The 26,802-nt window shown below is 50.5% G+C and overlaps 1 protein-coding gene across 1 annotated transcript; it reads left to right on the top strand.

Annotated features, from left to right (window-relative positions):
* Positions 1-622: 622 nt before the first annotated feature.
* LAT (linker for activation of T cells) lies at positions 623-26,356 on the top strand. Its single transcript, XM_082359687.1, has 12 exons — positions 623-953; positions 1,130-1,157; positions 1,283-1,317; positions 1,582-1,666; positions 1,800-1,864; positions 1,957-2,137; positions 2,209-2,303; positions 3,925-3,987; positions 4,188-4,250; positions 4,349-4,423; positions 4,602-11,261; positions 14,640-26,356. The coding sequence occupies exons 1-10, from the start codon at positions 851-853 to the stop codon at positions 4,414-4,416; spliced, it is 786 nt and encodes a 261-aa protein (XP_082215813.1). The 5' UTR covers positions 623-850; the 3' UTR covers positions 4,417-4,423; positions 4,602-11,261; positions 14,640-26,356.
* The last annotated feature ends 446 nt before the right edge of the window (positions 26,357-26,802 follow it).

The following is a 26,802-nucleotide window of genomic DNA, read 5'->3' as shown; positions in this document are numbered from 1 at the left end:
GATTGCAGGGGACGCCCCCTCTATAGTCCCAGGTTCCCAGTGGCTGTTGGGTCACTCCTGCGGGCCCTTGGGCAAATCCCTGCCCTTCTGGGCCAGTGAATGAAGGGGTGGAGTGAGCTGGCTCGGTGTGACAGTGAGTCACTCATGCCCATGTCTCCCCGAGAGCCCGCCCGCCCTTGGCAGGCCGTCCAGGGTGAGGTGGGGTGGGCATGCCCTGGGCCCCTCAGAATTCCCGGTGTCAGGGCCTCCCTCCTTGCTGCCTCCTTGAGCCACACTGTGGAGGGCACCGCAGCTGGCTGGCCTGCAAGTATCTTTTCCTCCTCCCACTGGTCTGAGTTGCCCCTTGTCCCGGAGGCCAGCAGACCCTTCCTGAGGGCCCGGGGTGGCTCCTGAGGTGGCCTCCTCCCCCTCCCTACTGGCTGGGTGGGGGTGGGAAGGGGGAGGGTGCAGCCAGCTGAGCCCCGATGATTTCCTGCCCTCACCCGGCGCTCACCACAGCTTCCTGCCGCAGGCAGGCAGGCGCTGAGGAGAGGCAGGCGCAGAGCCCAGGGGCAGGTAGGGCTGGGGCACAGGGTCTGTGTAGGGGTGGCTGGCGCCCCAGACTCCAGGCCAGGGCCTGACTGCCCTGGGTTCAAGGGTCTTCCAGAGCCCGCGCTGACGCCCACTCAGCCCACTGAGGGGAGGAGACCCAGGGAGCCCCCGAGGAGGGCGCAGCTGCCCCCCACCAGGCTCCCAGCCTGGTGCCCGCTCGGCCCCTGTACCTTTTCTGGCCTGGCCCTTGGCCTGCTGCTGCTCTGTCCCGGAGGGGTGTGCGGCGAGCAGCTAGGCCAGGTGCAAGCTCTCCCTGCAGATGGAGGCAGTCAGCCTGGGCCTCTTTGTGCTGGGCCTCCTGCTGCTGCCTCTCTTGGCCGTGCTGCTGATGGCACTGTGTGTGCGTTGCCGAGAGCTGCCAGGTGAGTGGGTGCTGGTGGGGTGTCCAGATGCTCAGACACACCGACAGGGATCCTCACCCCACGCCCCAACTCCTTTGTCCCTCTTTAACTCTTTCGAGTCGCTGAGAGCCCCATACTCCATCACCCTCTGCCCTCGTCACCCCCTTTTCCTGCCTCACGGGCCCTCTCTTCCCCAGGCTCATATGACACTGCTGCCTCCGATGGGTGAGTCTGCCCCGTCCACCCTGGGTGTCTCCCTCAATACCCCATGCAGGGCTGGGCCCCAGGGGACTGAGATGGGGTCTGGGGCCTCTCCCAGCTGCTTACCCAAGCTGTGTCTCTCCTGCTAGTTTGACCCCAAGTAGCATCGTGATCAAATCGCCTCGTGAGTACATGGAGGGTCCCCTTCCTCGGATGCGGGGGGAGCGTCTCCTGGCGTGGGTGGGAGAGCGTGTGCCTTTGTTCAGTTTCCCCCTGTGGCTGCCCACATGGCCTTGACCTGAGCTGGGGGTGGGGAGGGAGGTGGGTGCCCCCCACAGGCCTGTCCAGGGCACAGGGGTGTCAGGGGTTAGTCTGCCCTTCGAGGCCTCGTCCAGGGTAGGGGCGTGAGCTTTGGAGTCGTTCCTTCAGCTTGGTCCTGTATCCTCAGCCACACTCGCCTCCTGGCCACCAACCACTTCCTACCCGCCTGTGACCTACCTGCTGCAGAGCCAGCCAGACCTGCTCCCCATCCCGTAAGTGGCCACTTCCCCTCCAAATCCCCCTTTTAACCCCCTCACCTGCTTGGATTGGGGGCCTCTTTCCCTGTTGCAATCCCTCTTGCCCCAGAGCCCCACCCCAGCATGCCCTCTGACCTTTGATTCCCAGGAGATCCCCACAGCCCCCCGGAGGCTCCCACCGCATGCCGTCTTCCCAGCAGGACTCAGATGGTGGTAAGCGTGGAACCGGGCCCATGGGGCTGGGGCCGGGCAGAGGACGGGCCCCTCTGAGCTGGCTCAGTCTCCCTCTCCCGCTCTCTCTGCAGCCAACAGTGTGGCCAGCTACGAGAACGAGGGTGCGTCAGGGACCCCGGCGGCCCTGGTTGGGAGGACGCTGGGGCCTGTCCTGGGCTCTGCTGACCCTGTGTCGTTAACCCCCCCAGAGGCGGTCTGTGAGGATGCGGACGAAGACGAGGATGAGGAAGACTATCCCAACGAGGGCTACTTGTGAGTGGCCAGGCGGGAGGTGGGAGCCGAGGCCGGGGCTCCTTGCTCACCCGCTCCTTGACTTCCCTCAGGGTCGTGCTTCCTGACAGCGTCCCGGCCACTGGCGCCGCCGTCCCACCAGCTCCTGTGTCCAGCAACCCTGGCCTCCGAGATAGCGCCTTCTCCGGTGAGTCGGCCATCTGACCACTCCCTGCCCCTCTGTGCTGCGGCCCCTCGGCTCTTCCCTCTCCTCCTGGATGTTTGCTCCCCCTCCATTTTCTCTCTTCTCTCTTTCTAGCACTTCTGTCCTTCAGATAGGGGGACTTCCGGCTCCGATCTTCTGATTTCCTTACCTTTTCTCTCCTCTTCCCTCCTTGTCTTTTGCTTTTATTGTCTGCGAGATTTCCTTGACTGTATTCTTCTTTTGACTCTATGCTTTCATTTTGTCTTTCTTGTCCAGAAGCCCTTTCTTTGTCTCTGAATGTTCCTTTCTCATAGCCTCCTATCTTGTTTCACAAAGGCAATATCATCTCATAAATCTCTAAGGATATTGATTATAGGTCGTCTTTTTTGGGTTTCTTTGGGAAGTTTTCTTCTGCTTCCTGTGTTGTTTCAGTTTCCTTTGGGCTGCTTTTCTCTCTTCATTTTGGTTTCATCCTGCCTGTTGGAGGCTTTTCTAAGTGTCTTGTGATCTTCAGTGTTCCATTTCTCTCCTTTCTCTCTGTACTTGCTCTGGGTCTTCACTTCCACACCCTGGCTTCATGTGCCATCCTGATTCTCAACTCATGGCCTCTCTCTTGAGCCCCAGACCATCTGTCCAAGTGCCTATTTTCATTCATTCACTCATTCAGTCATCCATCATATTTACTGGGTACCCCTGATATAATCACATCTAATGAGGTAGAGTTGTGATTAAAACAGCTAACATTATTGAGGGCCTACTACATGCCCTACTAAGAGTTTTATGTGTATTAACTTATTAATATTAAACCTCACAATTCCCAGGGGCTTTTGAGCCTGTCTCTTCCCCTCCTGCCCCTCACTTGTCCTATCTGTACAATGATTTGTTTATTTAACAGAAACTTGGCAGAACTTACTGTATGACAGGCCTTATTTTAATTCACCGTTTTCACAACACCCCTATGCAGTGGGTACCGTTCCTCACCCTATTTTACAGATGAGAAAACTGAGGCCCAGAGTGGTTAGGTAGCTTGCCTGAGGTTACACAGTTAATGCTGGAGCTGGACTTGAACCTGGGCAGTTTGACTCCGAAGCCTGCCTTGTCCACATCCTCAGGGAGAAATAAGTCAACACATGAAAGAATAAGATGTCGTCGATGGCGCTAGGCGTTAGGAAGGGACAAGGACAGGAGAGGGGGGTCAGGGCAGGCCTGGTTGAGGAGGAGAGGCCAGCGGGGCTGATGGCGCCTCTGACTCGGCCCAGCCCTGCGTGTTGTTTCCTTCTGCACACGTGTCGCCCAGCCCCACCACCCCGAGCCGCTCCCCGTCCCTGCTCCCCAACCTGAGGGACATGCTGGGCCTGCTGTCTCTCCTCCCACAATTCCGTTTCCCCTAATCAATTCTGGTCAAGTTGTCCTACTTCTCTCCATCGCCACCCGCGTCGCAGGTCCGGACCGCCCTCCCTGCCTCCCTCTGGGGCCGACGGTGGGGATGGTCTCTGGGGGTCTGCGTGTAGGAGTCTCGGGCTGGTTATGTGGAAAGTCTTTGGGGGCTGCGGTTGGGAGCCTCTGGGTGTCTGCCTCGGGGGCTCTGGGTACCAGTGCGTGGGTGCCAATGCTTTTCCTACAGTGAAGTCGGGGGAAGATTACGTGAACGTTCCTGAGAGTGAGGAGAGCGCGGATGCGTCCCTGGGTGAGCGGCTGGGGTCCGCCTTCCCTCCTCACTCTCGCGCCCCCCACCCCATCCTCACTCTCATTCCGGCCTTGAGGGTGCCCACCGCCCCCTCTCTGGCTCCCTCGCCCTCTGCCTGGGTGTCCTCCTCCTCTCTCACCCCCAGTGTGGCCTGCCCCCCTTTCGGTATGGCCGTCCCTCCTTCTGACCTGTCCCCACAGATGGGAGCCGGGAGTATGTGAACGTGTCCCAGGAGCTGCCGCCCGTGGCGAGGACCAAGCCTGGTGTGTGTCGGGGGAGGTAGGGCAGACACTGGGGGAGCTGCCTTGGAGGAGAGCGGGATGGTTTGTGAGCTGAAGACCAACCTCCCCTTCCCTCGCAGCCAGCCGGAGTTCCCAGGAGATGGAAGATGAGGAAACTCCAGATTATGAGAATCTCCAGATTCACTGAAGGCCTGGTGAGAGGCCCCGCCCGTCCCAGCCCTGCCCTGGACCTGCGGGCCCTAGGCCCTCCCCGCCCTCCCCGCCCTCCCCGCCATCTCAGCCCTCTCCTCTCTGAGTCTGGGGCCCCCTGTGACCGCCACGGACCTCCTGACCTTGTACCCCTCCCTCTGTCCCTGTCCCGCTGTGTTCCAGTGAGAGGCCGTGCGGGTTCTGGAGCCAGCCTTGCCTGGGAGTGCCGAGCTGAGCAGCCGGCAGTGGCTCTGTGGGCCCCCACTTGGCACCCCGCCCCGTCTCCAACCTGACGACAGCCTGAGAACTTTCCCCCTAACTTATTGTCACTTTGGGGTCCAGTCTGTGTGGCCCCAGTACCCTGCACCTTCTGACGCAGCCTGAGAATGAACCACCCCGGCCCCAGCCCTTCTCTGTAACAGAATAAAGGCTGCTGTGGTCTGTAGTGCTCTTAGCTTTGGGGGGCGCAGTGGGTCGGAGTCAGGGTGAGGGTGGGCTGTGTCTGAGGTCCTGAGTGTGTGTGTGTGTGTGTGTGTGTGTGTGTGTGTGTGTGTGTGTTTATGGGTCTCCATCCTCACAGACCCTCTGTGCTCCCGAGGGTCCTGACCAGGTATGTGTGAGTGACTGAACGAAGCCTGGGACACGTCACCTTCTGAGTGAGGCAGTTCTGAGCCCGGCTGGCACTCCTGGGGCTCAGGTGCGTCTCCTCATGAGATAGTCCTTGGAAGTGGCAGACGATGGCCGAGGTGATGGGAGAACAGGGCGTGGGGAAGCGCTGGGTGGGCGTCTAGAGCAAGACCCTTCTCCACTGGCCCCTTGTTTCTCCATCTTTAAAACAAGGGGGTGGACTTGATGACCTCAAAGGGCTTTCTTTTTTCTTTTTCTCTTTTTAAATTAATTAATTAATTTTTGGCCGCATTGAGTCTTTGTTGCTGCGCACGGGCTTTCTCTAGTTGCAGCAAGCGGGGGCTACTCATTGCGGTGGCTTCTTGTTGCAGAGCACGGGCTCTAGGTGCGTGGGCTTCAGTAGTTGTGGCACATGGGCTCAGTAGTTGTGGCTCGCGGTCTCTAGAGCGCAGGCTCAGTAGTTGTGGCACACGGGCCCGGTTGCTCCGCGGCATGTGGGATCTTCCCGGATCAGGGCTTGAACCTGTGTCCCCTGCACTGACAGGCGGATTCTTAACCACTGCGCCACCAGAGAAGTCCCTCAAAGGGCTTTCTTAATTCTTACTTTTTATGGTTCTTAACGAAACAGAACTTTAAAAATTGTCTAAGCAACTGAAAAAGTTAACGGGCAGCACAGTCCTCTTCAGACTTGACGTACAGATGACTCACCTGGGGGTTTTGCGAAAATGCAGATTCTGATTCAGTCCATCTGGGATGTAGTCTGAGACTCTGCATTCCTAACGAGCTCCCAAGTGGTTCTACTGCTGCTGCTCTGAGACCCCCCTCTGAATAGGAGGGTCTGGTGGATACCCTGGTCGTTGGGACTGGCTCCCGTGCGGGCGTGTGACAACCTGGCCAGAGTGAGGCCCAGCGCTGGACATGGGCAGAAAGTGTCAGGAAGGAGAAGCTTTTTGTTCATGGCAGTCGTGAAGCTGGGAGAACATGGTCCTAGAGCCCCCACCTGGAGAGCCTCCCAAAAATGAAGCCAGCATGGAAGAGAGAAGGCCCGGAGGTGGGCAGGGCTGGCTTCCTGGTGGTGTCAGAATGCCTGGATCCAGTCACACCTGAAGCGAGACATCCCCTCAGACTTCTGGTTACTTGGGCCAATAAATGACCAGTTTTCTTCAACCAGCTTGATTTGGGGTTTCTGTCTCGTACAACCAGAGTAGTCCTGAGTGGGATGCACAGTTGCTGGCGTCTGGCCTCCAAGGGTAATAGCAACTGCTCCTCTGTGGAGCGCCTGCCACATTTCCACGCTTATTTCATCATTGTCACGCCCCTGTTGTCAGTTACTGTGCGTATCCCCATTTTGCAGGTGAGGAAACACAGGCTCAGAGAGGAAAAGTGATTTGCCCAAAGGCACACGGCCAAAGTGGCGAATCTGGGCTGAGATCTGGGCCTGTTGGCCTCCAGAGTCATTGCCGCCAGCACCCTTGCTCTGGGTGTTGTGTTAGGTGCCGCTGCCCCAGGTGGGGAGGTTGTGAGAGGCCCGTTGGAAAAGTGGGGGAGGGAGGTCTGGGGAGGGGTTTGGACAAGCTGGACATCAACAGGTGGCATCGTCTTTTTTTTTTTTTGGCCGATGTGCGGCATGCGGGATCTTAGCTCCCCGACCAGGGATCGAACCCATGCCCCCTGCAGTGGAAGCACGGAGTCCTAACCACTGGACCGCCAGGGAAGTCCAAGTCATTTTATTTGGAGGAAATAGAAAAGGGCAGAGGCACCTTCATGCCTGGGCTGAGGGACAGAAACAGTTTACCAACAAGGTCATGTTGGTGCCACCACACTGAGAATAACCTAGCAACATCAGTCAAGCTGAAGATGGTGTGTCCCCTTGCCTAGCATATCCCTGGGTATAAACCTGGACAAACCAGCACACGGGCTAAGGGGTGGGTCCAAGGGGCTCAGGGCAAACTGTAATGGCCGACAGCGGGACACAGCCGACACCGTCACTGGGAGAGTGGACGGAGGGGCTGCAGTCCAGTGACACCGTGGAGACCCACCAGCAGAGAAAGATCAGTGGACTGGAGCAACGTCTGTCAACTCCGCTAAATATCACCAGCAGAAGCTGGAGCGAGAAAAGGAAAGCAAGTTTTTTATTTATATAAACCTAAAAACGTGAAAAACCTGTACATGTTGTCCGGGGATACACATATATGCAAGGATAGTAAGATAGGCAAAGGACGGAATTCCCAGCCTGTCCAGTGGTTACGACTCCACGCTTTCACTGCCATGGGCCCGGGGTTCCATCCCTGGTCAGGGAGCTAAGATCCCACAAGCCGTGAGGCGTGGCCAAAAAAAAAAAAAAAAGAAAAGAAAAAAAAAGATAGGCCAAGGAATGAGGAATATCAAACTCTGGAGAGTGGCTACCATGGGCGGGAGCGGGGAGGATACCTGGGAAGGAGTTCAGGAAGGCCTCCATGGTATGTGTAATGTCTTGTTCGTATTAAGTAGGGTTGGATACAGAGGTGTATGATACGTGACTCTCTTAAATGTTTGCATATCTGAATGATTTTGTAATAAGAAAAGAGGCCAAGACCTAAGGGGGCAGTGGATGGAGGCAGAAAAGTAGGGCAGCTTTAGGAGGCAGTAAACAGGAGGCTGAGAGGTGCCGGTCTGTCTGCGCCAAGTAGGTGAGATGCATATGGCGCTCCAGGCTTTAGGAACAACGTAGGCAAAGGCCCTGAGGTGGGATCAGTGAGGCGGCTCCTAGAGTGATCCACAGGAGAAATGGTGGGCTAGCTGAAGAAGTGGTGGTGGCCGTGGAGCGAGGTGGTAGAATAGGGGATGTTTGGGAGGCAGAAGCAAAGGACGTGGTGATGGGTTGGCTGTGGGCCGTGAGGCTTGGGGAAGTCCAAGGTGACTCTGGGTCCTTGCCTTGGTGGATTGGGGGCGGGGTGTGCCCTGAGGCACGAAGCAGCTTCCCACTGGTGTTTCTTGGATCAGCGAGAGAATGTGCTTTGCTTCCACCAGTGGATGAGCCAGGAGGGACAGATAGTCAAGGCAATGAGGTCTACGGGGCCGGGCTGGGGTTCTTAGCACAGTGCGGTGGTCAGTAGGTAGAATCCCTGCAGATGAAAGCTGGGGAGCAGAAACAGATTTTTTTCTTCAAGTCCGTTGTTGGAGGAAAGGTAGATCTAGTGTTAAGTGAGAGAGAATATTTTCTGGAATTGCTGGGGAGACAACTGGGTGTTTGTAAAGGCCATCGGAAGGTAACAGCTCTATTGATTTGGGGTCTCTCAGAAGCAGTCCTTGAGACAAGGGTCCCAGTGCAAATAGTTTATTTGGGAGGTGGTCCCAAAATCACTGACAGGGGAGTGAGACAGGAAAGAGAAGGCAGCCAACAAAGGATGCATTATAGAGCCAGTTACCTATGCGGGCAACTGGGACACAGCCCTGCCAGGGCAGGCTGGGGGCCTTGTGGAGTGGGTGGGTATGAGCCATCCCGCCCCGGGAGGGAGCTGGGGTATTTGTACAACCTTGCCCGTTACTCACCAACTGAGGGTGGCTCCAGGGAAAGGGGGGCTGTTAATTCTCCAGAACTTCTGGCCTGCCACTCATGTGGGCACAGTGGGCACCAGTGGCCCCAGCAAGCCTGGAGCAGAGGAAGGCAGGTGCCGGCAGATGCGCGGGCCAGTGAGCCCTGAAATGGTGAGGAGGGCCATGGACGAGGCATCGACAGTGCCTGCTGCAAGAGCTTGGGCTGTTTGTGGTATTCAGTGCCATTTTTTCCAAAATGCACTGTGTGGCTCATGAGTCCCGAGAGAAGCTTCTCAAGGAAGCGTTCTGCTTTCAGGAGAGTTTGGGAAAAGTGCATTCTCTAAATCCTCCTGGCAGAGTCAAGTGCACTTTGCTGAGTTCATGGTTCTGAGGGATCCTGTGAGAAACGTTTGTTTCTCTTTGCCTAAACTAGTATTCCCCAAATGTATTTGACTTTAGAAGTTTTAAAAATGTTATTATTAGCATTTTGCTGGCCACCTTCTAACATCTACAGAGGACTTCTTTTGTTTTTCCTTGCCAGTATCCGTGCCTTCTTCTTCCAATGACGCCACCTGGATTTGAAATGTCTGTGTGGCTCAGGTGGGACTGAAGTCTTAGATGTGCATGTGACCCAGGATTGACCAATCATTATGTCCCACCCCCTGGCTACAGTCATTGGTTGATAGAAGGGCACATGACACAATTCAGGCCAATGAGACACATTCCTGAGACTTTCATTGGAACTAATAGGAAAGAGAAGCTCTTTGTCCACTGCGGTGTCAAAGCCCATAAGATGTAGGCCTGGAGCTTTTGCAGGCTTCCACTTGGAGGGAGCCTGCCTGAGAATGAAGCCTCCAGAGAGGAAAGCAGAGTCAACAGAAATGGAAATAGAAAAACTGAGTCCTGATAGCTGTATAAGCACCCAGATCCAATGATCCAATATGCCTGAAGACATTACTGCCTGATGAGTCAATCTCATCAGGCCAATTGGTTAGGCCAATTTGAGCCAGGCTTTCTTCCACTTGCCACAAAAAGATTCCTAGTGGATAACCACAGCGCCTATCATTTCCACCAAATCCCAACCACAATCAGGCCAACCCGGGCTGGTGATGAGCCCCTGGTGACCAATGTGTGAAACTCACCTTTTTCCTCACCCTCCACCTCTTCTAACTGCTCCTCAGAGATACCTGCGTGCACACTTTATGGCTGGTAACCCATCTGTCCTGGACACATGGGTCTGCCCTCCTACCTAATCCCCTCCCAGTGTCCCACTTTCCTCCTCAACACCCACCTGCCCAGGGAAATCTTTCTGGTTTTTCCTTACTTTTGCTTTCTTTACTTGGTATTATTATTCTTGGAGCTGATGAGCAGTAATTCTAGAGAGGGGACTGAGTTTGGTGGCAAGAGCACTGGGATACAGGTGAGGAGACTTAAGTTTGAGTCCCAACTCTGCCACTAGATTTCTGGACTTTGGGAACCTTTGAGGATGTTGAACTTAAGTTTTAAAACCTTCTCATTTTGAGGTCCCTAGCCCCAAAAGGTGTCCCTGGAAGTAAAAGAATGGGATCCCTTGTTGCTGAGAAAGTTAGAACTCAGGTATGGCTGGAGTCAGAGGCTTAAGTATCACTACCAACTTCTAATTTCTCCACTGATTCCATTTTCACAGCCTCTCCCTTGTGGTCATGTGATGGTTCTGGCAGCTTCAGGGACCATGTCCTTCCAGTTCCTATCCTGGGTGGGTGGGGGGAGCAAAGTGTCCCAGCACCGCCAGCAAAAGCCCTAAACTACTCTAATTGTCTTAGCTTGGGTCACAAGACTCCCCGAACCAATCACTGGCCAGGAGAATGCCATGTGCTGACTGACTTAGGCCTGGGTCATATGCTCCACTCTGAGGGAGTGGAAATGGGGAAGGCACCGGAAATGGGGAAGGCACCCAGAGAAAATTAGAGGCTATTGCTGGTAGAAGGGAGGATGGCTGTTGGGATGCATTTATTCCACATTTATTGTGTGCCACACTCATGATTTCACTGAGTCTCACAACACTCTGGTCTACAAGGTATAAGGAGCTCCTTTTGTAGAGAAGAGAACAGGCTCAGAGAGGTTAAGTGATGTGCTTAAAGTCACACAGCAAATGCCAGAGTTATTTATGGAAACACAGCCTACTTTGGAGTGAAGGGAGGGAGACTATGTTAAAAGTTGGTGCAAAAGGAGAAAACAAGGAGGCAGACCCAAGGAGAAATTCCACAGAGAGCAAATTCTGCTTTGCATAGGGATTTTTGCTAAAACTTTTGGGAATAAGGCTCTCTCTCTCTGCTGGGACCCCTCAACAGGGAGGACACATGGGCCTGGAGCTTCCAGGGGCCACCATGTGAAGGGCACCTGTGAGGGGGAAGATAGCACAGAGGTGAGCAGCGCCAGGTAGGGGGAAAATGGTTCCTGAGAACATGGGTTGAGGTCCTGGATCCATACATTCCTGAAACTGGCACCACCCATGAACTGTTCAGTTACATGAGTTAATTAACACCCTTCACTTGGCTCTGCTCCAGCTGGGTTTCTGTCATTTGCAAATGAAAGGGCCCTGACTCATCTGGACAGGATGCTGCGGATCTTCGACCTTCAACAAGGCCCACTTTCAGGCACTGACATAGGCCACGTGAGATGCCACACGGTTCACATGTTTGGTCGCTACCGTGACCCTGAGTAAGTTCGTCTCATTATCACCCTTTTACAAATGAGGAAACTGAGGCTCAGAGAGGGCAGGTGGCCAGACCAAGCAGGGTACTGGCTTCCCCTCCCCAAGTGGTCTAAGCAACCCCTGTTCCCAAGTGCCTCCATCTATCTGTACCCACCAAGTCCCCCCTCAGGCCTCTCTGTCCACCTCTGTCCCTCAGCGGGGTGGGTAGCCAAGGCCGTTCAGGGCTCACTCCCCTGCCGGACTTCAAAGGGGCTGCCCGCTCTGGGCTGTGGGCAGCTGGACCTGAGCCGAGTCCCTCTTCTTGGGGACACACGGGCTACGTGAGGGGTGGACGCTTGGAGCATCTGTGGCCCTGTGGGGGCTGGGAGCCCCCTGAGCTCCGAGAAAGAGGAGGACCTGGGGCCCCTCCTGCCTCCACGCTCGGGGTCCCTGTCCCCGTCTGCCTCCTGTATGCCTCGGCTGGGCCTCTGTGCACTCTCTCCCTCTCCCACCTGGCTCTCAGGCTCGCCACCTGTCTTTCTGTTTCCGGGTCCCCCGCGGCACCCCGCACACCAAGCTCCGGCTCCGGGCCCCCTCGCTCCCCATCCCACTTGCCACTTTCACTTTTGCCTCCGTCTTGTTCTCTCGGCCTCTCCCTTCCCTCGCCCCTCCTCATCTCTGTGTGTCTCTGGATCACCCGTTCCCTTCCTGACTCTTTTGTCTCCCTCTCTGTGGGCCTCAATCTGTTTCTCAGTCTCTGTCTTGGAAGCCGTATCTCTCATCTGTCTCTCTGCCCTGTCTCTCTCTGTCTCTGTGGCCCTCTGTCTCTCTGTGATCTCTCTCTCGTTCTCTGTCTCCCTCCTCCTCTCCCTACCCCACCCTCCCCACATCCTGAGTTGTCTTTGGGGAACCGGAAATTTGGGGGATCAGAGAGATACCAGGAGGCTCAGCTGCTGCCGCCTAAAGATAATTGTGGGGGGGCCTGGGCTGGATGGGGGGGGAACCCAGAATCCGCTGCGTCTTCCTCCCAGCCCTGGTGCACGCAGAGACAGACAGGAATTATGTCACCCCTTTGGGGCTCAGGCCGACCCTCTGTGGACTGGGCCTGATGAACCCGCCTCCCTCTCCGGGTTCCTGTGAGAATTAAATCAAGTAGCCCAGTCGGAGCAGGAGCTCAGGAAGTTGGGGCGAGTGCGGAGCAGCAGGGAGGGGGCAGGGCGGGGTGCCCAAGGGCGAGAGGCTGGCTGGGGTTGGTGAGGGGCTGAGAGAAGGGAGGCTCCCAGGTGCTCTGAGCCCATCCCTCCCCTTCCCTGCACCTCAGGGCTTCCACCTGTACCGCGAGGTGGGCTTATTTATTTAACAGATGTTTGGCAGACCTGTCTGCTATTCACTGCTTTAATCCTCACAATACCCTGAGGAAGTGGGTTCTGTTATTTATTCTATTTTAGAGATGGGGAAACCGAGGCACAGAGAAGTTGAGTGACCTGCCCATGGTCACACAGCTGGAACCCTCGACGTGACAGGACTCTGGCTGAATTAGTCTGGTCATTGCCAATGTCTGGGTACATTGTATACGTGCCGGTTTTAAACAGTGGCAGCATTAACTCACCTTAAATCTTGGGGAGAGAAAGTAATTTTCTTCTCAATTCTGATTATGGTTATGGAGAAAGGTTCTTTGGTGCTATTAACTGTCCTTAGACACTTGCTAATCTCCCTTTTTGCACAGAGAGGAAGCCTCAAGCTCAGTGCCCTGAGCAGGCAGCTGGATGAAATTTAATCATTTTGATTTTGCTGGATTTGTTTTTTAGGGTTTCCTTTTATTTAAGGAAAGAAATACAGGATTTCCATTTAGGAATGTGGCATGTAGTTGCCTATTAAATGAACTTGAGGTTTTTTGTTTTGTTTTGTTTTGTTTGTTTTTGTTTTGGCCTCACCGCATGGCTTGTGAGATCTTAGTTCCCTGATGAGGGATTGAACCTGGGACCCCTGCAGTGAAAGCCCGTGTCCTAACCACTGGACCTCCAGGGAAGTCCCTGAATTTGAGTTTTTAAAGGAAGTCATTTTAAAGAAAAATAATAAGATTGAGTACAGGCAGTTATGGATATGGTAAAAGTCCTGAACGTGGATTCAGAATTGAATTTTAGGAAACCCAGAGCCGGTCGGTGACTAAGAGCCCTTTACTTGCTCTGCCAATGTCCCTCCCAGCCTGGCCGAGCCCGCGATTGCCTCTCCCAGACCTCATGGCCAGTCAGTAACAGAGCTGAGACCCTAGCAGCCATCGGAGGGGCTGTATGGGTGGTGATGGAGGCACTGCAGCCTGGGAGACCCTCCAGATCCTGCAGAGCTCCTGGTAGCAAGCAACAGAAACCAGCTGAGATTGTTTGCTTCAGAGAGATTCACCAGAGGGGGAGCCAGGCCCAGAGGATCACAGGAGAGCGCTGAGGCGGGCTTGGAAAACCAGCAGGAAGTGAGGGGAAGTTCTGAGCACAGGTGGCCGTGCTCAGACATTCCCAGCCCTGCCATCAGGCCACTGGCTTGACCCTCAACTGTTCCTCCCAGGCCCCACACCCATGCCCAGGCTGCCTGGGTGTTGGGGAGAGGGTTCTCCCTATACGGGAAGCAGGGCCAGGGCCCTCCAGTGTCCCGTCACTCACGGCTCCTCCCATGTGAGTCAGGGTCACGGGCTGTGGACTGCTCCCTCTCCCAGGCCTCCCCACCCCTGAATGGGGAGCCAGGTGCCTCTCATCACCAGGCCTAACTCTTGCTCTGCCCTGGCCTTACTTGGAGCTCCTTCTCTGCTCTGGGCCTCAGTCCACCCATCTGCTGAGTGGGGGTGATGGGGCCCAAGCAGATCAGTGGTTTTTAAATTACCCCAAGGAACTAATTCAGAGATTCGGCAGACAGTGGATGTGTTGAGGCAAATAGGAGATTTTGAGGGGCGTCTGTTGACCCAGCCTTTCTCTAGGACAAAATAATTGTTATAATTTACTTTTACCATAAAAGATAATGGTATATCTGAACTCACAAATCAAGTTTATGCTGGTTGAAAAAAAACGTTTATGCTGATAACAGGCTGCTTTTTATCTGTTTCATGTATGTGGGCCTGCTGGCAGAATTTCAGCCATTTACCTCCCCCTTGCTCTCTGAGCCAGTCATGCTGACCTTCCTGCCCCATCCTCCCCAGACAGGCCAGGCTCACTTCTGCCCCTGGGTCTTTGCACTTGCCCTTCCATCTGCCTGGAGCCCTTCTCCCATGTCCTCACATGGCCCTCTCCTTTTGTCATTAAGATCCTCAAGTAATCTTGTCCCACTCCCAGTCACCCTGGATCGGGTCACCCCAATGAATTGGCATCATAACACTGATTTTTTATGCATTTGGTGTCTATCGTTTGTCTCTCCTCTAGATTGTGAGCTAGTTCACCCTTCATCTCTCTCACTCCAGGGCCTGGCATAGATCTTGGCACAGAGTAAGTGCTCGGTAAGTATTGTTGAATGAATGAATTAAAAGAGAGCTGTCGACAAGCATGTGAGCCCCTAAGTGACAAGTTCCCCACGGCCCTTGCAGTCCTAACACGTGGTTACACATCCAGCCTAAGGGAAGCACTGTCTAAGAGAAGGATTGCAATCTGGTGGCCCACTGCAGTGTTTAATTTTTTTAAAATTGTGGTTAAAAAAAACCCATGTAACAGAAAGTTCACCATCTTAACCATTTCTAAGTGTACAGTTGAGTAGTGTTAAGTATATTCACCTTGTTGTACAACAGACCTCCTGAACATTTTCACCTTACAAAACTGAAACAACTCCCCATTCCCTTTCCCCCAGCCCCTGGCAACCACCAATCTATTTTTTGTTTCTATGCGTTTGACTTTAGCTACCTCATACAAGTGGAATCATACAGTATTTGTCCTTCTGTGACTGGCTTATTTTACTCAGCATCATGTCCTCAAGGTTCATCCATGTTGTAGCATGTGACACGATTTCCTTCAATTTTAAGGCGGAATAATAGTCCATTCTATGTATACATAACATTTTGTTTATCCCTTCCTCTGTTGAAATGTCTATACAAGTCTTTTGTCCATTTTTTAATTTGGTTATTTGGCTTTTGTTGTTGAGTTGTAGGATTCTTTATATATTCTAGATATTAACTCCTTATCAGATATATGATTTGCAAATATTTTCTCCCATTCTGTAGGTTGTCTTTTCACTCTGTTGATTGTGTCCTTTGAGGCACAGAAACTTTTAAGTTTGATGTAGTCCCTTTTATCTATTTTTGCTTTTGTTCCTGTGCTTTTGGGTGAGATATTCAAGAAATCATTGCCAAATCCAATGTCATGAAGCTTTTCCCCTTATGTTTTTTTTTCTAGAAGTTTTATAGTGTTAGGTGTTTAATCTATTTTGAATTAATTTTTGTATATGGTGTTAGGTAAGGGTCCAACTTCATTCTTTTGCATGTGGATATTCAGTTTTCCCAACACCATTTGTTGAAAAGACTGTCCATTCCTCATTGAATGATCTTAGCACCCTTGTTGAAAATCATTTGACCATATAAGTGAGGGCTTATTTCTGGACTCTCTATTTTATTCCGTTGGTCTATCTGTCTGTCTTTATGTCAGTGCCACACTGTTTTGATTACTGTAGCTTTGTAATAAGTTTTGAAATCAGAAAGTATGAGTCTTCTAAAATTTGTTCTTCTTTATCAAGATTGTTTTGGGGGACTTCCCTGGTGACACAGTGGTTAAGAATCCACCTGCCAATGCAGGGGACACAGGTTCGATCTCTGGTCCGGGAAGATCCCACATGACTCAGAGCAACTAAGCCCGTGTGCCACAACTACTGAGCCCGTGTGCCACAACTACTGAAGCCCACATGCCTAGAGCCCATGCTCTGCAAGAAGAGAAGCCACTGCAATGAGAAGCCCGCACACTGCAATGAAGAGTAGCCCCCGCTCGCCGCAACTAGAGAAAGCCTGCGTGCAGCAACAAAGACCCAATGCAGCGAAAACTAAATAAAATAAAAATAAATAAATTTATATTAAAAAAAAAAAGACTGTTTTGGCTATTCAAGGTCCCTTGAGATTCCACATGAATTTTAGGATGGATTTTTTTCTATTTAATTTTTGAAAATTAGTTGCTGTATTAGTTAGATTTGACTGAGACCTGACTATAATAGCTCAGGCAAATAATAGTCTAATTCTTTGTGCAAATTAGAGAAAGATACCCTATTCTCCACAGACTTTATTTCCACCTGTTGGAAAATTGTTGTGATATGCTTATTTTGTTCAAATAAGACATTCCATTATTGTATTCCAGAAAATGGTCACATGCACATATAAATCTGCCATGTCCACCACGTGACTATGTCCTGTGAGGCAAGCAGCCCCTGGTCCAGGGAGGTGTGCCAGCTCCACAGCATCACCAAGGACCCAGCTTCCTTCTACATTTCCTAGTCACCATCCTCAACTCTTACCTCCATCCTCAGAGTCACAAGATGGCTGCCAGTGCTCACATCTGTGTTCCGGCAGGAAAAAGTAGAGCTGGGAGAGGCAAAATGGGTGCCTCTCCCACCAACTCCAAGCCCCCATTCCAGATTTTATGCATCTCCACTCAGGGAGACCACAGCTTCTATTTCACTAGCCAATCCTAACTTCAGGGGAGGCCAGGAAATGCATTTTTTTTTTACCTGATCATGTCTTCAAATCAGAGTTCTGTAACTAAGGAAGAAGCAAGTAGCAAGAGGGCCACTGTGGGCTCCCCACTGTTGCCAACATGAAGAACACAGGTAATTTCCATATGAAATTCAGTTCCAGCTTCTCCTGAAGACGTGACATGTCTGGCAAGGCTGGCTCTGCATTACCACGTGGCAACTACTGGCCAGAGCTGGGTAGACCCTGCCCTGCTCTATTTTATTTTCAAAGTTTTAAAATGAAAATTTAATATGTTTTTAAAAATAGGTATTGTATTCCTGTGCTTCAAAATCCCAAAGGTACTAAAGGGTATACAGTGGAAAATCTCCCTCTTACCTCATCCCCTGCCACTAAGTTCCTGACCCAAGGCACGGTGGGTGTTATGTTACCCAGAGATTTTTCTCACACATATAAGCAAATACATGAATGTGCATATTCTCCGCCCCTCCTTTTTTACATAAACGGTATAATTCTACATGCTCTTCGTATGTTGCTTTTTTCATGTAACAACGTATTGGAGATTATTCGGTGCATATCCCAAAACATCGCTCGTTCTTTTTTTTTTTTTTGCAGATCCGTAGTTTGACATTATATGGATGTACCTTAACTAGTTCTTTAGTGACAGACATTTAGATTGTTTCCAATAATTTACTTTGCACACATCGAGTTGCAGTAATGACCTTATACGTGGGAGTATCTCTGTATAACGAATCCCTAGAAGTGGAGTCATTTGATCAAAATGAACGAGCAAATGTGATTTTGATAGATATTGCCAAATTCCCCTTCGGGGGAGGAGGGCAGTTGACACTCCCACAAGCAATATCCCACAGCGCCTGTCTCCCCACATCCTTGCCAACTCAGTGCTATATAACTCTTTAATCTCTTGCCAGACCGTCAGCTAAAAATTGACATCTAACTGTAGTTGTAATTTGCACTTCTCTTATTATAAGAAAAGATGAGCATCTTTTCATGTGTCTAAGGGTCATTTGTATTCTCTTTTCTGTGACCCATGTCCATCGCCATTTTTTTGAGTAGTCTTTTTCTTATTATTTCTAGGAACATTTTATATATTAGGAAAAGGAACTCTTCATCTATGACATGAGGAGCAAACATATTTTCCCAGTTTGTCACTTATCTTTAAAAAAAAAAACTTTCTAAAGTACAACATACACAGCAAACTATTAGATCAGAAGTGTGCAGCTTGATGAATCTTCACAAAGTGGACCCATCTGTGTCCCCTGTTGTTTATCACGTTTATCATCATTTATCCTAGGCTTTGCTATGAAAAGTTTCGTATTTTTACACAGTTGAGTCTATCAATCTCCTATTTTATGACTCCTAGGTTCTGTTGTCATAGTTAGGCCTTTCCCACACTGAGATAAAAACATTTTCCTGACTTTATTTTAGTATTGTTGCTGTTTTATTGTTTCCACTTAAATCTTTAATGTAATTTATGCTGGTGTAAGGTATGATCTGTGGAGCAGTCATTATTTTTTTCTAGGTGGCTAAACCGTGTCCCAATGCCATTTATGAAACAGTCCATATTTTCTGTCTATGGATTATATATATAATCATGTAATCTGAAATGGTGCCATATTTTATACTAAATTCCCCGGGACTGTTTCTGGATTTTTGGTCCATTTGTTAACATCTGTCTCTTCCTGGGCCATTTCAGTTGTTGATTCCTGATGTGGAGGTTTTCTGAGCACTTCTGTGCTGTGTGGTTTACACATAAGGGCCTTGAGCCCTCAGAATTACTGTGACCTCAGTGACCTTGAACGAGTGACTTCATCTCTCTGCCTCAGTTTGTTTCTTCTTTTTTTGGGGGCCGAGCTGCACGGCTTGCAGGATCTTAGCTCCCCGACCAAGGATTGAACCTGGGCCCTTGGCAGTGAAAGTATGGAGTCGTAACCACCGGACCGCCAGGGAATTCCCTCTGCCTCAGTTTCTTCATCTACAAGGTCAGGATAATAATAGGACTGACCTCATGGGTTGGTTGGGAGGATTAAATAACTTAATATATTATGTAAAGTGCCTAGAGCAGTCTAGGGCATGTAATACTAAGTGTGAACCATTTTTTTTGGTGGGGGGCTGCGCCGTGGGCATGTGGGATCTTAGTTCCCTGACCAGGGATCGAACCCGAGCCCCCTTCATTGGAAGCCCGGAGTCTTAACCACTGGACCGCCAGGGAAGTCCCTATTTTTATTATTTAAGGCCATGTTTAATCCTTCCTTCAGGTCTATGATGTAGCAAGTATTGTTGATCCTATTGGGGATGAGGAAACTGAGACTTGGAGCCACGAAATTACTTTCCCGGGACCTTGCTGAGCGGCGGCACTCATTCTAGAAGGGGACTTGCCTGCTCCTGAGCCCCACACGCAGGGGCCTGGCCGCCTCAAGCAGACAGATTTCTCTGAGTTCCCATGGGTGGGAGGGGCCCCCTCTTCCTCCCTCTCCCCCAGCCCCGAGGCTGTGGCTGATCCTCAGAGAGGAAATGTCACACGCGGCCCCAGCTGCGGGGGGTGGGATGAGGCTTCACCCCGGGCGGCTGCAGCACCAGCTCCTGTGCGAACAGACCTCGTGGGCTGAGGGGCCTGGAGCCTCCTCAGCAACTCAGCCCCTCCCTACAGGGCCTGCTAGTCTCCGCGGGGAACCCAGGTCTCCGAGGAGGCGGGAGTTTTCTGTGGGCAGCCCCAAGTCCTTGAAAGAGACCCCCAGCCCACCACTCACCAGCTGTGTGACCTGGGGCGAGGCCCTGACCTCTCTGAGCCTCAGTGTCCTCATCTATCAAATGGGAAGGTTGTAGGGAGACTCTAAGGGGAGGACGTGTGCAGAGCAGGATGGCATGGAGGGGTTGATCTGTGGCTGTCTGTTAATGTGAGACATCAAACAACGTGTTGTTTTCTACCACCTCCCACAAAGGCAGCTGGAAATGGAGACAAAGAGCCCAAACTGCCAGTTCAAAAGACTGTGCCAGGTGTGACACAGAAGGGACCAGGGAGGGGAGGCCAAGTGGGAGAACAGGGTTTCTCCCGCCAGCAAGAGGGGAAACGTAGCCCATCCGGAAAGGGGATGCAGAGGGGGAGTTTGAGATGCAGGAGTTTTCTTCCCTCCCTCCCCTCAGGGTGTCCAGGGGCAAGGATGGGGTGGGAAGAGGGCAGAGGGAAGGGAAGGAACCACAGAAAAAGAGTCCCCCGAGGAGTTTGGGGTCTTTGAGAGAGAGGGAGACCAACAACCCTTTCCTTGGCTGGATTTGCTGGGCCAGGTCCCTACAGACAAATCCAGCCCCACAAGCTGCGCTGCCAGGTTTGGCAAATAAAAATATAATATTTGGGCCATACTTATACTAAAACATTATTTGTTGGTTTTCTGAACTTCGAATTTAACCGGGTGTCCTGTGTTTTATCCGACAAGCCTACCTGTGGGCATGAAATGGACGGGGCAGAGAGGGGAGGGGAGGGCATTTCTGGGGGAAGGGGCAGGGGTATCCCATGGCCTATGCCTAGAGAAGAGGCCTTCCAGAACTTTCTGCAGGCTCCGAGGGGGACACAGAAGGAAGCTGGGAGGAATGGCTGGAGTGCTTGCCAACAGGGAGGTTCATTCTTAGGGGTGATGCGACCTCGTAGCTGAGGGCTGGTGCCAACCGGGCGTCGAGCAGAGACTTGAGAAGCCTCAGCAACAGTGAACACGAAGAAGAAAGCCTTGAAGCTGCAGGGGAAACCACAGCGCTCCCGCTCATCCTCTCCCCCGGGGCAGATGGGAGGGGGTGGGGCAGAAGCACCAGCCGGGCCCCAGCGCAGTCCGACCTGTCCTCTCCCCCTGTGTCATCGGGCTCCTACTCACCCCTCAGTGGCCCTGTGGCCTGGGGTCCATGGCCCAGCTTAGAGGCAGGTGATGGGGGAAGAATCTTGTGACCACTGTCATAAAATGGCTGGGACTCAGAATCTTCACCGTGACTAAAAATCACCAGTGTGGACTGGATTTCCCTGAACCCCTCTCAATTATATCATCAGAGCTGATGGGGTTCGGGGGGTCAGAGTCAAGAAAATTAGGTTCGGAAAACAAGTTTATACTGTTTTCTTCTGCTTCTGGATTCTGTGGTTCTGCTCCTGCACGGAGTACCTGGCATGGAGCAGGACACCAGCCCCAGGTCTGGGACGGAGGCTCAGCTGGGGGCAGGGCCTTGAGGGCGATGGGACAACCGGGGAGTTGCATGAAGGAGGAGGTGGCCAGGGAAGTGCTCCTTGTGACCTAGACCTTGAGGTGGCCGGGGCAGAGAGTGGGAGCTGGCCAAATACGGACACTTGAAGGGGATGCAGCTGCTTATTTTTATTCCAACAACCCTCATACAGCATTGCCGTGGCCAGCTCTCCTTAAGTGCTTTATAAATAGCCATTCGGTTAATCCTCCTAAGAGTCCTTAGAGGTAGGACGACTGTTATCCCCACTTGGCCTGGAGGCACTCAGTTGCAGAAAGGTTAATTTAAGTGACTTGCACGAGGTCACGCAACCAGGAAGAGGCAGTCCCCCGCCCCCCGCAGGATGAGCCCTGCCTGCCTGTTCAGCCCCACCGCCAGGGAGCTGGACCTTGGTCGTTCATCCAATAAATCAGATATGTGTTGAGATGTCCTTCAGGGTGGGCTCCGTGCTGGGCTCCAGGATTTCTTCTCTTGTAGTGCACTCAGTCCAGTGGGAGAGACAGACACAAACAATTGCAACCCAGTGTCCACAACTCAGTGCCATAAAATGAGCCCATTTAATGAACATTCACCTTGGGCTGGGCCCTGTCATAAGCACGTTGCCCAGTTTATTTCTTCATCTTTGAACAACCCCTTGAGATATCATTGGCCCCATTTTGTAGATCAGTAAACTGAGGCTTAGAGAGATTCAGTAATTTGCCTAAGGTCACAGCAAGCAAATGCCAAATTTGGGACTCATTAGGGGAAGTTTAGGGTTCCATGGGGGCATATCCCAGAGGGCTTCCCAGAGGAGGTGCACTGTGCTTGAGTTGTACCAGAGAGGGGATTGGTCCAGTGGAGAGAAGGAGGAGGGTGATCCAAGCAAAGGAAGCCACCTACAAAGGCCTAGAGGCTGAGCAGCCTGGCAACCTGGGGGAGCTGCACGCCATTCTCAGGGGCTCTGGCTGGGCTGGTCTGGAAGGACAGGATGAGGCCCGGGCAGGGACCTAGACTTGCCCGGCCCTTGGGCGGTGTTGGTTCTGATACTGATCATGGAGGGGAGGGCCAGGGGAAGCCAGCAGGGCAAAGAGGAAGGACTGTGTAGTGAGTCTGGCCGTGGACTCGGGCCACAGGCTCCCTGAGTTGGATTCCCTGCTGTGTCCCTGGCTGGCTCTGTGACTTTGGGCAAGTCACTTCCCCTCTCTGAGACTCAGTTGCCTCATCTATCAAATAGGGACCATAGTACCTCATGGGCTTTTATGAGGATTAAATGTCTTAATTGATGCAAAGGGCTTTGAGCAGGGCCTGGCTGAAGTCAGCACTCCAGAAGTGTCAGCTGTTATTAGCACTGAGGCTGCGTTTGCCTGATAGGTTCACTGCTTTCACTTAGGTTGAGGGAAGACAGTAGTGGTTATAGGGCCAGGTGTCCCCAGCCACCCTGCCCACATCTCAGGACCGAGCCTCACCAGCCCCACCACCGAGCCTCCACCACACTTGGGGCCAGAACCCACTGTGGGTGGCACTGGCGGCCCTGGCTGGGGACGCACGGGGACGCATAGGCTCCTGGCAGTCGGGGGAGGGGTGGAAACCAAGAGAAGTGGTGACTAAGACAGAACCCGAAATGCACTCACACAGAGAACTCCTCCAGGGGGTGGCTTCTTTCGCTCTGGCTCCGTCCAGTGACTCATGCGGGGGCGCGTACGAAAGGTGCGGGGCACAAGGGGGTGATGCTTGTCTCTCCCGAGAAGCTGGTGGTACAGTGGGCTATGGAGGGCTTGTGGTTTCTCCCAGATTCTGGAGTTTGGGGGTGGATAGATCCTGTGACTGAGAGGCCTGGAGTCCGAAAGACCTGGGTTTGGATTCCGGCTGTTATTTTGTAGCTGTGTGAAATTGTGCAAGGAACTTCCGTTCTCTGTGCCTCAGTTTCCTCACCTGTAACATCAGGCTAATTAAATCTACCTCCCAGCACTAAACCCTTCCTATGGTGCTTTACTGGTGACTCCCCACCTCAAAGACTAGCAGTGGCTCCCCCTTGCCCACACAACAAAGTGCAGTCTTTTGTTAGGGGGGACTTTGGACAAGAGGACAAGGAAGAGGCATGTTTGTGGAATATCTGCAGACACTGCACAGCCTTTATCTTATTTAAACCTCACACAAATCTATTTACAGCTGAGAAACCCACCCCAAAAATGTGCCCAAGCTGAACCCTGGTGACACAGATGCGTAATTTATAAATGTACCTTAATTTGGCTCTTGGGCCTTTGGCATTCTCTGTCTTCAAACTTACACTTATGTTACATTACCTTTTTTGTACATATAAAATTGTAAAGGCACCAGGCCTTGACAGTTTCAAAGATGAATCATCAGATAGCTGAAATTGATAAAAATAAAGGTAATTCCAATGTTACTTAAACTATTCTCGGTCATAGAAAAAGATGGAAAGTCTCCATATTATTTTTTTAAATTTTATTTATTTATTTTTGGCCTTGCTGTGAAGCTTTTGAGGATCTTAGTTCCCTGACCAGCGATGGAGCCCGGGCCCCCTACGGTGAAAGGCGGAGTCCTAACCACTGGACCGCCAGGGAATTCCCTCCCTTTTATTTTATGAAGGCAGCATGACCTTAATATGAAAATCTGATAAACATACTAAACCAGCAAACAAATTAAAACAATAAAAAAAGACATAACACAAGCCTATAAATTGTAGGCCAATCTCTCTATGACTTGGATGCAAACATTCTAAATAAAATGCTAACAAGTAAAATAAAATTGTATATCGAAAGAATAACATGCTTTGAGCAAATAGAGCTTTATTTCAGGAATCAAGACAGGTTCAATATCAAGTAATTGATCGATGTAATTCTTTGCATCACATTAAAGAATAGTAACAATGTGATTGTATCAATTGATGTCGAAAAGTTAGTTGAAAAAATTCAATAGCTTTTTCAAAAAAATTACTAAAAAGAAATTTTAAAAAGGAATAAACTACTGAACTATGATAAAGGTTCTTTGCCAAAAACTGACAGCAAACTTCATTCTAAATACTAAGGCTATTTCCCTTGAAATCAAAATAAAACAGTATTTTGGAGGGCCTATCAAATACACCAGTATTTAAAAAATGAAATCCTCACTATTGAAAAAGAAGAGATAAGATAATTTGATACTGTAAGAAATCATTGGTAGAAATAGAAAAAAGAAAATATTTCATTTGCATTTATATTACCAGGGGATAAATTTAAGAGGGAAAATGCAGGATCTCTATGAAGAAAAAAATGTGCAGAAGGACAAAGATAAAGAGTTAACCTCAGAAAATAGTACGACTTAAAACATCAGAAAAACATGAATGCCTCCACATGCAGCCCCCAATGGGGAGCTTTGAAAAATTAGATCACAGGGGGACTTCCCTGGTGGCACAGCGGTTAAGACTCCTCCTGCCAATGCAGGCGGAGTCTTATCTATAATCATGACAAAAGTGGAACTTCAAATCAGTCAAAAGAGGGCTTTTTTTTTTTTTTTGGCCATGCGGCCTGTGGGATCCTAGTTTCCCCAACCAGGGATGGAATCTGAGGCCCCTGCAGTAGAAGCGTGGAGCCCTAACCAGTGGACTGCCAGGGAAGTCCCAGAAGATGGCAGTTTATTTAGTAATAGGTGCCAGCACAACTGGCTATCCATTTGGAAGAAAGAAAGAAAGAAAACTGGATCAATATTCCATACCACAGAACCAGTTTGCAGGGCAGAAATAGAGACATAGATGTAGAGAACAAACATATGGACACCAAGGGGGGAAAGTGGAGGGGGGGTGGTTGTGGGATGAATTGGGAGATTGGGATTCACGTATATACACTAATATGTATAAAATAGATTAACTAATAAGAACCTGTTGTATAAAAAAATAAATAAAATAAAATTCAAAAAAAATAAAATAGGTAAAAATATTTTTAAAAAGAGAGGATGTTACTTGAAAAAAAAAAATTCCATACCATAGGTAAAAGTAAATTAGGGATGAATTAAAGGCTTAATAAAAGTCTTAGAAGAAAACTTAGGAAACTAGACTTAACAATCTACGGTTTGGGGGAAATTTTTTAAACCAAGAAAAGAAGCCCAGAGGCCACCAAAAATCTTTTAGATGAGTCTGACTATGGTAAAATTAGAAGGGAAAGTATGGAAAGATACTGTCAGCATAGTTAAAGATGATTTGTATTTGCAAATATGGCAGATGAATGGTCCAGGCTTGTTCTGCACAGTCCTTACAGATTGGCAGCAAAAAGACCAACAGCCCCAAAGAAAAATGTCAAAGGGTATGAAGAGTCACTTCACAGAGGAGTAAATCCAAATGGCAAATACATGAATTAAAGATGCTCAGTCTCATAGTAAGCAGGGAAAGGCAAATTAAAGTGCCAATGAGCTGGCACTTTATACCCAGCAGGTAGGCAAAAATGAAAGAACTGGAGGGGTTTGGGGTTCGTATATCGCTGAGGGAAATGCAAACTGTTAACAGCTCTTTCAGAAAGCAATTTGGCAGTATTTGATAAGAATTTTTGCAAGATATTTTGCAAGATTTTATGCATGCTTTATTGGGCAACTACAAAAGAACGTGCTCCACCAAAACAAGAGAGGCAATCGAGGAAGAGAAACATAATTTAATACAGAAATAGGAGCTCTAGCATAGAAAAGAGGGAAGGGACTCTTCTGGGAAATAATGAGAGACAGACCCCAGGATGACAGGGACTTCCCTGATGGTCCAGCGGTTAAGACTCCATGCTCCTAATGCAGGGGGCCCGGGTTCGATTCCTGGTCAGGGAACTAGGTCCTGCATGCTGCAGCTAAAGATCCCGCACGCAGCAACGAAGATCCCGCATGCTGCAACAGGTCCAGAGAGCAGTCAGTTCACGTTGGAGCAGGGCAGGGGGCTCCGGCAGAGATTTTCTTCAAGATTAAATTTGTAAACCACTTAATCCAACTGAACATCTTGAGAAACAATTTAAACAACTGGTGGAGAGTCTGGGGTTGAACTAATAACACGTACATAGATTTGTCTAAGCAAATGGAAAAAAAAGAAAGAGAATTACTAACACTGGTAAAACAAAAAGTGCAGAAAGGAAAGGTAATCATAATTTACTTCATGGCTCAGTGCTGAGTAGAGTTTACATGTCTTAGTTATGTTCGCTAAGATTCTTGGATGGACAGAATAATCTCTTTCATCTAATTTATGAAGTTTTCAGCCTTCACATTTTTTTTCTGCCCCAATAAGTTGCTTTTTTTTTTTTAAATATAGTGCTAGCAACTGTAGCCTTTATTTATTTATTTATTTTTATATTTATTCTTGGCTGTGTTGGGTCTTCGTTTCTGTGCGAGGGCCTTCTCCCGTTGCGGCAAGCGGGGGTCACTCTTCATCGTGGTGCACGGGCCTCTTCACTATCGCGGCCTCTCTTGTTGCGGAGCACAGGCTCCAGACACGCAGGCTCAGTAATTGTGCCTCACGGGTCTAGTTGCTCCGCGGCATGTGGGATCCTCCCAGACCAGGGCCCGAACCCGTGTCCCCTGCATTAGCAGGCAGATTCTCAACCACTGCGCCACCAGGGAAGCCCCCCAAAAAGTTTTTAAAGGATGGTTATTGCAGCAGGGTTCACGGCAGCAAAAACTGGAAAGAAAGTGAATGTCCACCCAAGAGGAGATGGTTGAACGAACTGGGGAACATCCACACCATT

Source organism: Balaenoptera borealis, assembly GCF_965194805.1.
Source record: "Balaenoptera borealis genome assembly, chromosome: 16".
Lineage (NCBI taxonomy): Eukaryota > Metazoa > Chordata > Mammalia > Artiodactyla > Balaenopteridae > Balaenoptera > Balaenoptera borealis.
The sequence above is the reverse complement of the archived record's forward strand: the minus strand, read 5'-3'. Positions and strand labels throughout refer to the sequence as shown.